The 16,759-nt window shown below is 41.7% G+C and overlaps 1 protein-coding gene across 1 annotated transcript; it reads right to left on the minus strand.

Annotated features, from left to right (window-relative positions):
• Positions 1-7,049: 7,049 nt before the first annotated feature.
• Positions 7,050-13,991, minus strand: LOC129739458 (lysosomal acid glucosylceramidase). Its single transcript, XM_055730914.1, has 3 exons — positions 13,629-13,991; positions 11,539-13,030; positions 7,050-7,608 (listed from the first exon to the last, which is right to left on the minus strand). Exons 1-3 carry the CDS (start codon positions 13,942-13,944, stop codon positions 7,509-7,511), a joined length of 1,908 nt encoding a protein of 635 aa, XP_055586889.1. The 5' UTR covers positions 13,945-13,991; the 3' UTR covers positions 7,050-7,508.
• Positions 13,992-16,759: the final 2,768 nt, after the last annotated feature.

Genomic DNA, 16,759 nt, shown 5'->3' on the forward strand with positions numbered 1-16,759 from the left:
ATACCAAAGCCCTAAAATAAAAGTGCGACAGACTGTCACCGCGGAGTTCCAATCGAACTGTCAAAAGTCGTTCCAATCAGCTATTTGTTATTTGTTATTTATTTCTTATCAACGGATCACATGTTGATCCAAATGATTACTTAAATTTAAAAATTAAAAACATAACATTATTCTAACTATGGGGTTCTCAAGGCCCGTATCACTTTTCTTCGGAAAACATCCCTCGAAACGTCGAAGTCAAAATGCGCCGAGAAACGGTTGAACGATCTCATTGCGCCGATGAGGGCGTGGGACATCGATTCGCGATGACAGGAGGTCGGCGACGAATGAGGCACGTGTTGCTTGTCTGCGAGCTTGAAGATCGATATCTATGAGGCGGCATCGATTTGCGTAGCTAGGTAACCTAAAAGGGTCTTGTCAGTTCAGGTGTCTAAGGGCGTATCGCAAGAATCGCCGCTGGATAGCCTCGAGCCGATCGACACAGTTCTGGTAGTAGGGACACCAGACAGCTGATGCGTATTCAAGGATGGAACGAACGATGCTGCAGTATAGGCTTTTCAGGCAATACACATCCTTGAAGTCCTTCGCCACTCTAAAAAAGAAACCGAGACTCCTGGATGCTTTGTCAATCACGTAGTTGGTGTGTGCCTTGAATTCCAGGCGCTGATTTAAGATTACGCCAAGACCGTTAACGTGGTTCACACGTGAGATGGGTTCGTCTCCTAGGAAGTACTCGCGGTTAAAGGTTGCCGCTTACGAGAAAAGCTGATGACTGCACATTTGTTGCGGTTAAATGGCAGACAGTTAAGGTCGCACCAATCAGCGAAGAGGTTAAATTGACATTGCAGAAAATTTATGTCGTCGTGGTCGTTTATGATGTAAAATAGTTTTAGGTCATCGGCATAGCAGATTTTGGGGCGTCGAGGAGTGACAACACGTCGTTGAAATAAATTAGGAAAATGATCGGTCCTAGATGGCTACCTTGGGGCACACCAGAGGTGGCTGGGAACTGCCTGGAAAAGGTGTCACCCGTTCGAACAATCAATTTACGACCGGTTAAGTAACTGCGGAACCAGCCCAGTAGCGTACCACAGAATCCTAAGCGTTCGAGTTTTCCGATGGCAATCTCATGGTTCACCTTGTCGAATGCAGCGGACAGATCGGTGTAGATTGCATCAGTTTGAGATTTGGCAGCAAAACTTTCATGCACAACAGAAGTAAACGTTAGCAAGTTACTTGTTGTAGAGCGTTTGGGCATGATCATTGGAGATGTTATTTTTGCAGGACGTGAAAAAAGGATCCAAGACCACCAATTCAAATAGTTTGGCAATAGAACATAAAGCAGAGATTCCACGGTAATTGTTAATATCTCTCCTATCTCCTTTTTTATGAACCGGGAACATGTAAGCTTCCTTCCATAGTAGAGGGTAGATGGCTCTATCAAGCGAAGCTTGAAAAATGAGCCGAATAGGGGTCAGCAACACAGGCATGAAACTTTTCAAAAAAGCAGCTGGTATCCCGTCCGGACCCGTAGAAAAGGAATTCTTGAGCTTCGCTGCTGCTTTAGAGATGACTGCCGCCTCGATTTCAAAACCATTTATTGAAAAGCCCACTGGCGAAACGTTCCTGACAGCACTAGCTAAATGTTCTGGGGATGTTGAAGCTGAAGTGAAGATACTGGAAAATTTTTGGGCGAAGAGATCGCAGATACCACGATCAGAGTTCGCCGTGATGTCGTCCAAAAACATGTTTGAAGATATACCAGGTTCCTTACGCTGACTCTTTACGTGTTTCCAAAAAGATTTTGGGCAAGACTTGAGGTTACGTTGTACGCGACGTAGGTTATTTATTTTATTTATATAGTATTCCGTCTCACGACATAACTTGACAAACATAATTCCTAAAATTCACTCGGTCCATGGCAACCGTTCTCCAATTCCTCGGGCACCCCACGTTCGCCAGATCACGCTCCACTTGGTCTAACCACCTCGCTTGTTGCGCCCCCGCTCGTCTTGTTCCTACCGGATTCGTAGCGAACACCTGTTTCGCAGGACAGTCGTCCGGCATTCTTGCAACATGTCCCGCCCAGCGTATCCGGCCAGCTTTCACCACCTTCTGGATACTGGGTTCGCCGTAGAGTCGCGCGAGCTCGTGTTTCATCCTTCGCCTCCACACTCCGTTCTCCTGTACGCCGCCAAAGATGGTTCTTAACACTCGTCGCGACGTAGGTAGTTATGGTAACAACGTTCGCCGGGTTTTTTATAAACGGAGTTAAGTTTACGGTATTACCTTTTAGCCGTCTTCAGTTGTCGCAGTTCAGTCGTGATCCAGGGGATTCGCGTATTTCCGCTGCTAGAGCGTTTTGGAACGTGGCGATCGATGACATAATTCAGAATGTGTGAGGAGGTTTCAGCAGCGGCGTTAGGATTTGACAAATCAAGCTCAGATACCCAGTCGATAGTTGCCAGAATGTGAGAGATGTCATCGAAGTTAGCGTTTTTGAAGTCGAGGTAGAAGGTCGCTGGTTTTCCTACTGTAGCGATCAGCCTAGTTATTTCAAGTGATGCCAGTAGAGCAGGGTGATGTGGGACTACTTTAACTAGCGGTACAGGAGCGAGTTCGATGAACGGTAAACGAGATCCATCATTGGCAAAGCAAAGGTCCAGCGTACGACCGTATTCGTTCACCACGCCGTTAATCTGGCGCAAGGTCGCTGTACTCAAGGAGTCCAATATGATGTTTGAAGGCGCCGAAAAAGTAGAGCAGGCAGGGTCCGGATACAGAAAGCTACCATGGTGAGAGCACCACTTCAAACCGGGCATATTGAAGTCGCCAATGACAAGTAAGTCATCTTCTGGAGCGCAGAAAGAGCTAACTTCGACGATGCAGCGAAAAAACGACTCAGCAAGGGCAACATCTCTTGAGCGATCGGGTGGCAGGTAAAGTACACATACGTACAGTTTCCGGTCTGCGAGGTCAATGCGAATCCACACAAGTTCCAGATCGCACCAATCGAGCATAACCATTTTTACCATTTCAAATTCGTGGGAAGTATTGTAATCTGTGTGACTTTAATTTTTTTAATTGAAATTAATAAAGAATGCAGAAAAATTCATTGGAGCAAAACGGAAAGAAGCACTTCATTTTGAATTTTAACAATTGACACAACGGAGAACAAATTAAATAATATTCACAAAACGAAAATCAACTTCACAATCGTGACACAGCTACACATCAACAAGAAGTCATGCGAATGTTTACGTTATTGGCAGTGTTGAAAGATTATAGAAGCTTTTTCAGTGCTGCCAGGGCTTTAACTCATACCTCCTCGATAAAGAAGACCCTCCTGTTTGTCCCTGCTGTGAATGCGTAGTCACAGTCCGCTACATTATGATCGACTGCCAAATTTACGCAAGACAGAGGACTGTCTGTCAGCTAGTCAACAATGTCCGCCTAGTTTTTTTTTCAAACTGCCCATCAGGAGAAGGCAAATTGATAGAATTTTTAAAAAGTTCTGAACTACCTAATGATCGTCCATTAATGATGTCACGCGTTAGGGGGGGAGGGGGGGTTTTGATTTTTATGACAATTTGTGACATGGGGGGAGGGGGGGGGGGGCAGCTTAAGCGTGACATCACATATCATCACAAAAAAAAAGATAACAGCAAAACAAAAACAAGTAATTTTTAAACTGTGACCCTGAGATGGGTCTTGACTCAAACATTCAGTCAGCGAAAATAAATAATTTTAACAAATAATTTTATCCTAAATTCAATAAAATTATAATTGCACCATTCATTTAAGGAATAATAATACTCACTTAATCACTTTTGGTAAATTTTATGATCATAAGAAAGTTCACAAGAACACTTCCACTGCAACACTGAGGAAAGTCGCCCCATAAAATTGTGGTAAAACGTGAACAGGAATGGTTGGTTATCCTCACCTGTGTAGAAGATTTGGATTGCGAATGGATCGAAGAAGAGGAACTAGATTTGGATGGTTACGACATCGTCGCAGATCCTGCAGCTACTGCCGCGACTCTCCCGGTCATTGATATGGAAAGTCATCAACATAATCCTTGGACTAATGATTGAAATATGTTTTAAGCAATGATTGAAAGCTTGTTAAAACCTGGTGATCTTTTTTCAATTCTTTGAATAAAACTGATGAACGGACCCTAACAAAACGGAAGTTCAAACGAAATATTAGGAATATTTATACAAGTGCGATTTGTCTATGACCGGACAAGAAAATATCCATAATTAAACATTATTTCAACATGAAACTTTCATGTTTTCATCTCGTTTTTATTCGAAAGTTGACACTAAAAGAGATCATTTTTAGCAAAAAAAGAGAAAATAACCCCAAAGACACATGGAACAATTTTGCTTGGAACGGTAGTATAGCACCCTCAAATAGTAAGCAGAAGATAAAGATTCAAAAACGAAAATATTTTGGTCCTCTGAGAAACATTAAATTTTACTGTCCGGTCATAGAAGATTTTTTTCTAGCTTTTTCGAAACAAAGGTTTCTTTGTGGTTTGTCAAAAAAACTTGTATGAAAGGCTTCATAGAATGTCTAGTATTCAAAAACCCGTACTCACAAGACCTGTATAAGTGATTTGAATCATTTTGCTACGTTTTTATGCGATTGGTGACAACTTTGGAGAAGTAATTCGTAGTGTCCGGCCATCGACAACACTTTTGGAAACGAGTAAAAACTAACATTGATTTCTCCTACCACATCAATATGTTGTAAATTAATTTTTTTCTAATATACTTTAGTGATCATTATATCATTCTTCGAATCAGTAGAGGAACAGTGTCCGGTAATAGACAAGTTCCCCCTATCTTACTTTTCAATCATAATAAATAAATTTTTGGTCAGCAATTTTATTCGAATACGCCTTTTAAAATAACATTAGCCAGTTCTAAATTCAGCTCGTGGATTAAAACATAAAAGAAAGCGGGCGGACGGATGGAAAACTTGTTCCTGTTCGAGCAAGTCATCGTAAAATATGACAAGCTACCGTAGAAAGAAAAGACGCGCATCCGAAAACATCTCGACGATGTCCATATTTTTCACCTAGAGAGCGTTTTCTGCCCTCGCCCAGCTTCAGTTGATCTCCATCATCCCAAAATCCGTCCCAGATTTTTCTTTTTCTCGCCCGCCCGCCCATTGCCTATGGTGACAAAAAGTGCTACTAATCCTTCTCAATTACATCCAAAATACTACTCATCAAGAGCGATAAATTTTCCCCGGAATGATAGCTTTATTGAATGACGGCTGGGTGCGGCGGCGTTTTGCCGGTCTTCTGCCTAGAATGACTCGCAAATAGATTTTTGGAGCACCCCACACTTCACTAGGTAGGCAGCATTCGGTTGCCGTGGGGTTTATTTTTGGAGAAAAATTATGTTTTATTTCAAAACGTAGAATTGTTGATTTTTTTTTGTGAATTTACGTTGAAATTTGTACACTCGAATCTGGGACACAGAACAGCTACTGGAATGTTTTTTTTTTCTAGATAACACCAAATTTTGTGGTTTTATGCATTTCAAGTCATCTGGCATAAATATTAAAATTTCTATCTATTCGATTTCCTTTAGAAAAACCGCCCCACCCACCTCCCGCCCCTTCGGGTGATTTTTGAGGCACCCCTGAATCTAGTCTGATTGTGCTAGAATGTTTCACAGGTTATTTTTTGGGCCAATCTGAAAAAAGGAACAGATAAGAAGCATTCAAACTTGGACAACTGTTTCACTTGCTTACACACCACAGACAGAACTTCGTAGACAGTGTTACTAATGGACAATTTCATAGAATATTGAAAAAAAACTGGACGAAAAACGAAGCATCATTGAAAGTACACGAAAACAATATTTTACAGCATATACTAATTTTTTTTTCAAACTTGTTAGATTCCTTGATAAAGGCTAAATATAAGCCAAAAGTCTGATGTTGTGATAAAAATCGTTTTTGAATCACATATTTGACTGAAACCACCGAAAACATCCCAAAACATTAAAAACATACAGTCGAGCAGAAAAATTTAATGGATAAACTAGACAGTGGTTAAATCGTGCGCAAGAAAGTTGAGCCGTCGAATGACGTAAAATGTCGAAAAAAAAATCGTATTTATAGTCTGCAAAACGTCCTTTGTAGCGGAACCCTGGCAGATCTCCAGCCAGAAATTTTTCGTTTAATTTTTCATCAAGGAGAAAACATTGTAAAATTTAATAACTAGAATTTCATGTGGCTGACGAAGTGGTACTTAACGATTGATACAATTGATCCAAAATGTTGAAGCTGCAAATTTAAATAATGCCCTTCTTTATTGGCATTTCAAAAACCACTTCACACAACATTGAGAAATTTTATATATTACACTACTAGGCAGTTTCACTGAGAATTTGATCATTTCCCATCCATGCATTCGAAAGTTTTTATTCCGAAAAAACAGTGCATTTTTTTCGGGTACAGTTCTTAGCTGGGTGGTATTCCGACCAAAAATCCTGACAGATTGGCGCAATCGATCGGTGTCGTGAGAGGCGAAAAAACAGTGGAGTTACATCATCGCCATCGGGAGCACACCTGGACTTTCCCCAAGTACCTTGACTCGACTGCTGCCAATGGGCCTGTTTCCGTCAATCACTCACACGGCCGCTCGTGCTAGCGGAAATGTTTCAATTTTTGAATGATCGTTCTCTCTGCGTCTGGGATGAAACAGATTATGTCGAGTTTTGAGACACTTTTTTTTTTGCTTTTCATCTTTTACATCTTCTGTTCTGACTTCTGAGTGGTTTCATTCTACGAGACACCACATATCGCGTAACATTCTTTCTGAATGAAAATGAAAAGGGCAATATTCGTGTCCTACACCGCTGGCAGACAGTCACAGATGCGTGTGGAAATAGACCGTGACAGTTGCTGTCTTCTCCCCGATCTTAGACAAAACCCTTTCGAAGGAAACCCTGCTAGGGGGACTCCAATGTAGCGATGTTAATTTGAGTCATCAAAATGTTATTTAAAAAAAAATTGGCAACTAAGATTTTATAGTAATTTTTAAGATTTATTTACAAAAACTACATTCAAATTCTTGTAAGGAAATATTGAAAAAAGAGGGCGTTTGTACTTTGATCGAAAGCGGAAATGCGATCGCTCTCAACATGTGAACGTGCTGAATCAGTATTTTTCTAACCTAAACAAACGACGCCAACGGACCTCAAAATTATCCCACACTAACTAGGATTAGTCGATTGGTTTGCCGTTCGCGCTTCCTTGAGGACACTCGATTGCCGTATCCCTCTATGTTATCAGAGCACCATGAAGCAAGACGACGACGAGTAATTCTTCCGCGGAACGGAAGTATGAAACAGCAACGTGCAGCCGGGTCACGCTTAGCTAACGCCATACAGATTTCGTTGAGCTCGTCTGTTTTGTTCTGGTCTTGCATTTCCTTTTCTTCTTACTACTATCTACAATGCGATGATTTGTCATCGGCTCAATTAGGCGTAAAGGATGGAATGTACCGATTTCGGGGCGATCTGCAGCTGGGTGGTTCCTCGGGTCGCGTCCTGGATGGTGACATCGCAAGGACTGGATTTCCTATTACGGAAGATGTAGGATATCAGTAAAGAATCGGTGCATTCAGGGAAAAATACAAAAAAAGCTTTATAAAGGAAATTCGGTAAAATCACAAAAAACAACTTTATCCAAGTATCCAGAATAAAAAGAAACGGAATTATCAATAAAAATTTAAAATAACGCTTAGAATAACTCAAAAGATTTGGCAAGCGATGTGTCAAGGAACTGCAAACCGGAAGTTCTACCTCAAGGAGTGTCTACTGAAGCATCTGCTTCTCTGATCTTTTGGCTGTAGCTTTTGGTCACTTTTCGCAAAAAAGTCCTAAAATAGTACGAAACTGTTGTTAGAAGCACTTTGGGCAGTGGAAAGGGGAGACTTGTTCTGTTCTTGGTGATTGAAACTAGCTTGCTTGTATACTAAACAATCACCATAGTTACCTTTACTAGTTGTTTACACATCATGAACAAACATCATGCGTGTGTTGCTATTCATCTTTGTTGAGATTTGTCTCATCGAAGCAATCGATGGGACAAATAACAACATACACATAAATAATAAACAAGTATTTTGTGTTACCATGAAAATGGTTTCTGTATAAAAGACAGTTAGAAGGCTGCGAAATGCGTGTGTTGAGGAAGAGTGTTGAGATTAGACTCATCGAAGCAATCGATGAGATGAATAGTTCTATCACCAACTAGAACAAGTCTCTCCTTTCCACTGCCCAAGTGCAGCAGGTTATGGGCCAAGTTCTTGTGGAAAGGAGGAAAAGCGAAATCAACAGTGGCAAGAAGTGCCAGTGCCGATGGAAGGACAACGAGCCGAAGCCCGGGAAGATAACGAACCAGGAACCATTGGGAGGTCATCGAGGCAGGAACCAGAGCCATTGGAAGGTCGTCAGTGCAGAGCCATATGTCGGTTGTTGAGCCGGAGACCGTGGAAGGTTGTCGGACCAGAAGCCAACTGAAAGATCGTTGAATCGGGAAGCTAGGTGAAGGTCGCCGTGCCTTTTGTGAGGCGTCGGGCCAAAATAAGAGCGTCGAGCCGGAACCAAACAAGTCGTCGGACCCGTGCCATGGAATGTCGCTGGGCTGAGAAAACGAAGAAGTTGTCGGGCCAGATTCACTGGGAGGTCGTCGTACCGAAAGCCATGAAAGGTTGGCGGGCCGGTATCATGGAACGTCGTCAAGTCAGGAACCAGGTGGTGCTCGTCGAACTAGAAGTCACTGGTGGACTTGTGAGCGGGGTACCACGGAAGTCGCCAAGCCGGTGTCATGGAAGGTCGTCGGAACGAAAAGCCAAGTGGAGGTTGTCGGGCTGGAACCACTATGAGACAAAGAAGAAAGCTGCGAGCCGCAGCAAGGGAGTCGAGACTAGAATTTAGAAGGAAGGTCGTCGGATCGGAGCCAGATGGAGGTAGTCGGATCAGGGATCATGAAAGGTCGTCGGACCAGGAGCCAATTGGAAGGTCGTCGTACCTGGAGTTCAGTTGGAGGTCGTCGAGGCAGGAATCGTGGAAGATCGAAAAGCCGGAAGCCAGAAGGTTGTAATGAAGGCGAAGAATTAGGTCCGGAGCGTGCGTTGAAGAGCGGCAGCGCCGTTTTCAGGAGGAGCCTCGTGCTCGACGACCTCTAACTGGCCTCTAGGTACGATAACCTTCCAGATCCCTGATCCGACGACCTCCAACTGGCTCCGAACCGACGACCTTCCAGCAGAATTCCGGTCTCGACTCGCTCGAGGCTTACTCCTACGCCTCGACGCCATGAGACCTGACGCCACTCAGTGGTTCCAACCCGACCACCTTCACTTGGCTTTCGACCTTCTATGGCACCGGCTTGACGATCTTCCTTGGTACCCCTCTCTATAAGTCCTCCAGTGGCTTCTGATTCGACGACCACCAGCTGGTTCCTGACTTGACGATGTTCCATGATACCGGCTAGCCAACCTTCATAGCTTTCGATACGACGACCTACCAGTAGATCTGTCCCTACGACTGCTTCGTTGTCTCAGATCAGCAACCTTCCATGGCAGCGGTCCGACGACTTCCACCTGGCTTCCCGGTTCGACGACCTTCCAGTTGACTCCTGGTCCGACAACCTTCCAAGACCCCCGGTTCGCCGACCTTCCAGTGGCCCCGGTGCAGCCCTGACCGACGACTTTCCAGTGGCTCTCGTTCCTGCCTCGATGACCTCCCGAGGATCCTTGTTCGTTGTTCTTACGGGTTTCGGTTTGTTGTTTTTGCTTCGGCGCTGGCTGGCCTTGTCAGTGTTGATTCCTAAATCGCTAGATTCTTCTTCTTCTCCTTTCCACTAGAACTGGGCACATCAAACCCAGTAAAAAACATGGCAACCCCTATTCACTGTCAAATTGTTCAGAACTGCATAAGATTGGATCCAAATCTGCTCAGTTCTGGACCAATCCTTATACCAGTTCTAAAAAAAGGTGAGTTGAAACTGGTATGATGGACCACCAGTGCGGTTGCATTGGTCGGAATTTGGGTCTAAACCGGTTGGTGGGACCCCGGACCACGGATCTAATTTCTTTGGTTCAATTCTTGTATAAATTAGACCCAATAATAGACCACGAATACAGATGCTCTTAGAGCAACTCCTCCTCTTAGAGCATTATACCAGTTTCAACCCAATTTATTTTAGAACCGGTATAAGGACTGATCCAAAACTGATGAGATTTAGATCCAATTCGACGCAGTTCTAAACCGCGTTTGACAGTTAATGGAACACGAGCGGGGTTGCCAGTTTTTTCACGGGATTGGATCTAATTTCGTTCACGAATATAGGTGCTTTTAGTTGTAGAAACTGGAGTACTTTATTTTACTTTTCTACCTTGCTTTTATACTAAACAATCACCATAGTTGCCTTTACTAGTTGTTTGCACATGATAAACAAACATCATGCGTGTGTTGCTATTCATCTTATAGATTGCTTCGATTAGACGAATCTCATCAGAAACTAAATGGGCTATGTTTCTGAGCAAGACATAAAGAAAAACCGGGTTTCTATACTGAAATATCTGAAAGCAGATGATGTATACAGAATCTGCTCGATATAGCGTTAGGATTGTATTTGCAAAAAAAAAAAAAAAAAACATTTTAGTATTCAATTACATGGTTCGGAATTATGTGACAACTAGCTGACCCGATAAACTTCGTTTTACCTGTTACTTAATAAATCATTGGGAAATGTTTACAGTTCTTTAACTTCGTCGTGCTCGTGAATCAGTTTTCATGAAAATCGTCTTCAAGTTGTTCGAGTTTTGTCCCGTTTCTTGATTTTGTATAGGAGCCCCGATCTTTGACCCGAAAAACCATGGATACCAAATTTCACTAAATTCCGACCGACCATTCATACGTGATGGTGTTACAAAGAAACCGCCTCCATTTTTATATATGTATAAGATGTGGAAAAGAGATAATTTTGTATGGGGACCCCTCTTTCATAAAAAGTGAGATTTTTGAAACTATTCTATTACACAAACCATCTTTGACCCGAAAAACCCTCAGATACCAAATTTCACTTAATTACGACCGACCATTCATACGTGATGGTGTTACAAAGAAAACGCCTCCATTTTTATATATAAGATGTGACAACTTGCTTGTCGAGATAGCTTCAAAGCAAGAAATGCTCCGAAGCAAGAAACGACTGACCAGAGGATGCAAGGAAGGTCCATTGCAATCCGAATCTTTGGTTCGTTAAATGCCCCAGAAGATCAATGTGCGGTTCGACCAACATACAGTGAAACAGGCCAGATGCCAGATGTCTTGAAAGTTAGCGAAGCCTCCTAGCTGATCTAATAAGCATAGAACGGGAGTCAAATCCCGCGCCAGGAAACTAAACAAAAAGTGGGTCTAAACCGGCTGCTTGGACCACGGATACAGGTGCTCTCAAAAGAAACAAAATTAAAACAAAAACCGATTTTTACTAATCACTTACTTGTTGTAGAAAACCAGCGTGGTCCTGCCATCGGGCCGTTCGAACCCAACGACGGTGATACTGGAATCGCTGCTGGTCGTTTCGATTCGTGTCGAACCCTCAGCAATAAACCGGGAAAAGTGCCCCAACCCGTAGAAGATCGGTTGCTTGTAGAACTCCTCCCCGGTGGTGCTGTTCACGACCACAGCCGTTTCCACGTAGTTGTTGGCATAGTTTGGTCCACCGATTTCGTTCAGCAACAAATTCCAATCGATCCATCCGTTGACGCTGTGCTGTAGGTCCTGCAAGATGTACTTGATGTAGGACTCGGCTCGATCCCAAGACCCCAGAATCGGTCCATGCGTATCGAAGGGTTTATCGCCAAGTGACGCCTCGGTATTGAACAGCAGTTTACCCGGATACTGTTCCACCGTTTTATCCAGCAGACTAGCGGGTGTAATTCCATCCCAATACCAATGCACTGCTAGACCATCCAAATATTTGGTAGCATTCGGATGCCCTTTGTCCATTTCATTGAACCACCAGGGGAATGTATAACGCTGATCGTCGCCTGCAAATAGTTTGACATCTTTGAAGGCCGAGTTACTCAACGTTGGGCCGAGATTCTCCCCGACCCATTTTCCCTGATTGGAAGCAATCCAGCCGAGACTCATAAATCGAATAAACAGAAATCCGATAACAGCATTCATCGGTTCGTTGCCTGTGGAGATAGCCCAGTAATCCATTCCGGCCGCCTTCATTAATTCAAGATACTTGATGTGATAATCAGCCCAAGCCTGATAAAATTCTGGTCTCAAACGATTGATACCACTCCAATCATTGTTCGACTTCATCCACCTTGGCGGACTCCACGCTGCTCCCATAAATTTGATATCACTATTCTCGGTGACCTGAATCAATTCCTTAATCTGAGCGACCTTGGCAAGGTCCCGGTCATCTAGCCGGGTAAAATTGGACAACTTAACATCGTTTACCGGTTCTTCATTGTAAGCCCACGGCTTCAAATCAAAATCGCATCCTCCGATCGGAATCCGCATAAAATTGTACCCGATCCCGGCCGTCTTCGAGTAATAAGACGTGTACAAACTCTTCCTCAGCTCCGGTTTCATCAAATCCAAATTATAGGAAACGGCCCCGGTAAAAGCCCCACCAAACCCAAGCACCGTCTGGAACTTCCGATCGTGATCGACTACGATCCGCACACCCCGGGAGGCAGCTCGCCTTTGCCTTTGCTGCCCAGCTCGCATTACCACGGGCAAAAATCGAACTTCTTTAATTGCTGTGCTGTTGACCAATTTGCCCCGAGCCATTCGGAAGCGATCCCCGTTGCGGCCGCTCGAAACCAGCACAAATTCGCCCTGGGTTACCGGTTCCGCGAATTCAAGCGTGTCACAGTAGGTCACATTGCAGACGCAGACGGATCCGGACGGGTAGTTGCGCAATGCACAGGGCAGCGAAGTGGTCCAATCGCCACGGGTAGACGTGTCATCGGCTGAGATTGGAAAAAAAAGAAAATTAAGGTTACAAGGTTTTCAGTTTTGAACCCCAATAAGATTTTTTTCAGAGATCTTTTAAACCGTTAGAATTTATTCGGATATTACATTTAATAAAATTTTCCTATGTTTATAGTTGGAAGACCAAAAGAAGTCATAATCAAAATTATATAGTTTGAAAACCTATGCATAGATGAGCATTCATTTACATTTACATTTTCATTTTACAGTTGTAACTTTTAACTGTTTTTTAAGTTTCAATTCTAATTTTGGATTTTAATTACAATTTCTTCAAATTCACTTTAAGGCCTGATTTTTGTTATTTGCGTTGAAATTTCAGATACATATGTTACTCTTTTTTTTATTTTGAGAAGGTTGGATTTCCGATTTCTTGGTTCTGATTCTGATTTTAATGACTCATCAATATTTAAAAAAAATACAAAATACTAATCAAAAATTTCTTCTGAAGCTTACAATAATTCGGTTTTCAAGGAGCTAAACAGTCTGTTTTTCGTAGGTATTAACATGCTACAAAATCAACTGATCTCAGATAACCTTGTGTTGATGATTTGATTTTCGCTTAAAATTACAACATACCTGAAACGCATGTTAGCCGTTGTCCCCCAAAGATACACAGCAGTATTGGGATAACCAACACCCGGAAGTGTCCATCTCCGTGATACTTGTTCCTCATCTGTCGGTTTTCGATGCAATACACCTCCCAGAGAATAGAAAACAGACCAGTTCCAATATCGCCTTGATCCAAATCCGGCACGCAGCAATTGCTGTAATCAAAAGTAGTAACGCAATGTTTTGTGGTGCATTTTTCGACACTTATTTCTCTGCCGTCGTCTTCGTCGGCTCTTGAAAACTGAATGACCACTACTGGCTGACTCGTTTGTCTCCATAACATAGGCCGGTCATTGTTTTGAAATGTCTCTGTCGACTTGCTCTGAGGTGGTGGTCATCGCCCAATTTGCGGAGTACTTAAATGAAAGACGGATCAGTAAGTTATAAAGTGTCCTAAAATTTAGAGAACCTTCAAAAAAAATTCTCTATCGTTGCAGAATAATATATTTATATATTTGTAATCCTTGTTTCGTACTTACTTAAAAAAATATTTAAAGTAGTCAAGTTACACTAGAGTCTACTACCGTAGCACACTCCTAATTTCGAGAGACTCTCTGAGTGCACTTGAAGTTGGAACACAATTATTTAGGATTGACTGATAAGGCAGGTCGATTAACTTCGCTTTATGATTCAGCTTCTCCGTGCAAACGCTTGACTTTAAAGAGAAGAAAAATAAAACTTCTCTTAGGAACTTAGTGGTTTTGCCTTTTAGAAACAAAACTTAGCCAAATGCGGTACTCAACCTGCAGTAGAATTGTCTCTGGTATGTCATACTTTCATTATCTGTCTAATAGCCCTTATTGTACGAACATTCCGTTCCAATAATATATAATAGCTGTTCTCATGCTGCTTGTTGTTCAACATAAGTTGGAATTACTCACGTTCTCATAAAAATTTTTTGAATATATGATCCAGAGATGGGTCAAACATTCAGTCAACGAAACTCCTTAAGGAAAATCGAATTCAACTGTTCAATTTTTTCGAGAAAACGTGCGAAAAAAACGCCTTGTCTTCCGGTGCGACTTGAACCCACATCTTGTGTCTTTCCGAGGGCCTTGTATTACCATTTTACTACACATTACAACCTGCGGTGTATGAAAGTTATACTAGTCGAGGGTCGGAGTCCCTTGGTTGGAATAGATAGAGAATTGTTCTCCCATGTGATCATCTTCATCTTATTCCTTTCATTTTAACTTACAGTAGTTGGACTCTTATTTGGAATATTTTTGCTCGGCAGGATTTGCGTTGCTCTATCACATACTTAGGCTCTCATCGAGGATTTCAAACTACCGAAATCAACTGTTACTGCCAATGTATCTTGAATAATTTGATAAGTGGACCCAAGTATATCTTTGCAATCCTTTCAATTGCTCGTCCAATTTCCAAAGAATTCAATTGACATTCTTTCGTTGAATAAGCACTCGACTCCTTCGATCGATATATACCACATTCCTCCTTCGCTTTAATAAAGATTTTTCTGCCACATTCGAATTATTCCTCAACGATAGCGAACTTCAAACCTATAAAATCATTCTTATCGCGAAGAAACTTCCCTTTTTTAAATGCGGAGTCGTTTGATTTTTTTTTTTCATTTATTGCGAAATCAACGGATCATTTTTCGTAGATGGCGACCTAGCCTCAACTATCCTTAAGAAAGGCGAACGCGCTGGATCCTTTCTTTACAGTTGGCAAACCCGCCTGATGATTTTGTTTCCCATGGCGAACCCGCCTTATCTTTATTTTAAGTAATGGCAAACCCATCTCAACTTTTTTTTACAGATGACGAACCCGCCTCGTTTTTTTTAAGTTGGTGAACTCACCTCATCAGTTTTAGCAAATGGCGAACCCGCCTCTTCATTTTTTTCACTTGGCGAACACGCCTTATCCATGTTTTAATTTTATTGACGGCGAGGCGGGTTGCCTCATCTAAATTTACAAAATTGTCAATTTTTTCAAAATTGACAGGATTGTCAATTTTTTTTTTTCAAAATTGTCAGCACCGGTAAAATAAACAAAATACGGTGGTCAAATCGTGCGCAAAAATTCGCACTGCTAGTGGGGAGATATTTTGAAAAATTTCGTAATAGACAGCATAACTGTTTTCCCTGCAAAGCTCTCCAATACTTTATACTCTGCAAGTCCCAAAAAGTTAATACTCTATTTTAGTTGGATCTGAAATCGTGCCATTACGCAAAAATTTTGATGGAATGATAAAATGTCAAATATGTTGTTTATGTGCCGAAGGAAGACTATCGGCTTAATTCGTTATAACTTCGACCAAATCAAATATTTTGAGTTATTTTTAAGATCAAGCTTCGAAAACGTAATCAAAAATAGCCTTGATTTGAAAAACATGTGGTTCATAGTATAAATTATAGATGCCGCACGTGGTGCCCAAAAATTAAAGTCGAAAAATTTCTTCATTGGTATCTCGAAAACCACTTTCATCTTTAGTTTTACTAATGGCGAACCCGCCTCTTTTTTTATAGCTGGTGAACCCACCTCATCAGTTTTAGCGAATGGCGAACCCGTCTTTTCATTTTTTCGCTTGGCGACAGGCCTTATTCATTTTTTTAAATTTTATTGACGAATCCACCTCGTCAAAATTAATAAAACTGTCAAAATTGACAAAATTGTCGAAATTGTCAAACTTAACAAAATTGTCAAAATTTAAAAAAAAATGGCAAATTGGTCCAAAATGGTCCAACATATTCAAAAATTTATAAATTGTCATAGTAGACTGAGTCGATTTGGGGTCATTTTTGAATTTCCCAAACCCTGGGGTCTTAAAAGCTTCGTCTTGGTCCAAAACTCATCCATGATTTTTTGCAGAATTTTTAAGTAACGTTTACATGAGTAAATTTGAACTTTTAGGTTTGTATGGGAAAATTGAATATTTTGTACTGAAAAATCAACATCGTTTTTGTTTTGTCTGTGGAATCGAGCCAGCTGATGGTTTTTGTGCCAATTTATAAAATTCCTAAGGGAAATTTTCCGCTGAACAACTTTGTCGAAATTAGGCAAAAAAGTTATTAGCAGTTTAATAGGGATATGTCTTTTCGCATTGATAAACAGTAAATTCAATTGACATCACTGCA

Source organism: Uranotaenia lowii, chromosome 1 (genome assembly GCF_029784155.1).
Source record: "Uranotaenia lowii strain MFRU-FL chromosome 1, ASM2978415v1, whole genome shotgun sequence".
NCBI lineage: Eukaryota > Metazoa > Arthropoda > Insecta > Diptera > Culicidae > Uranotaenia > Uranotaenia lowii.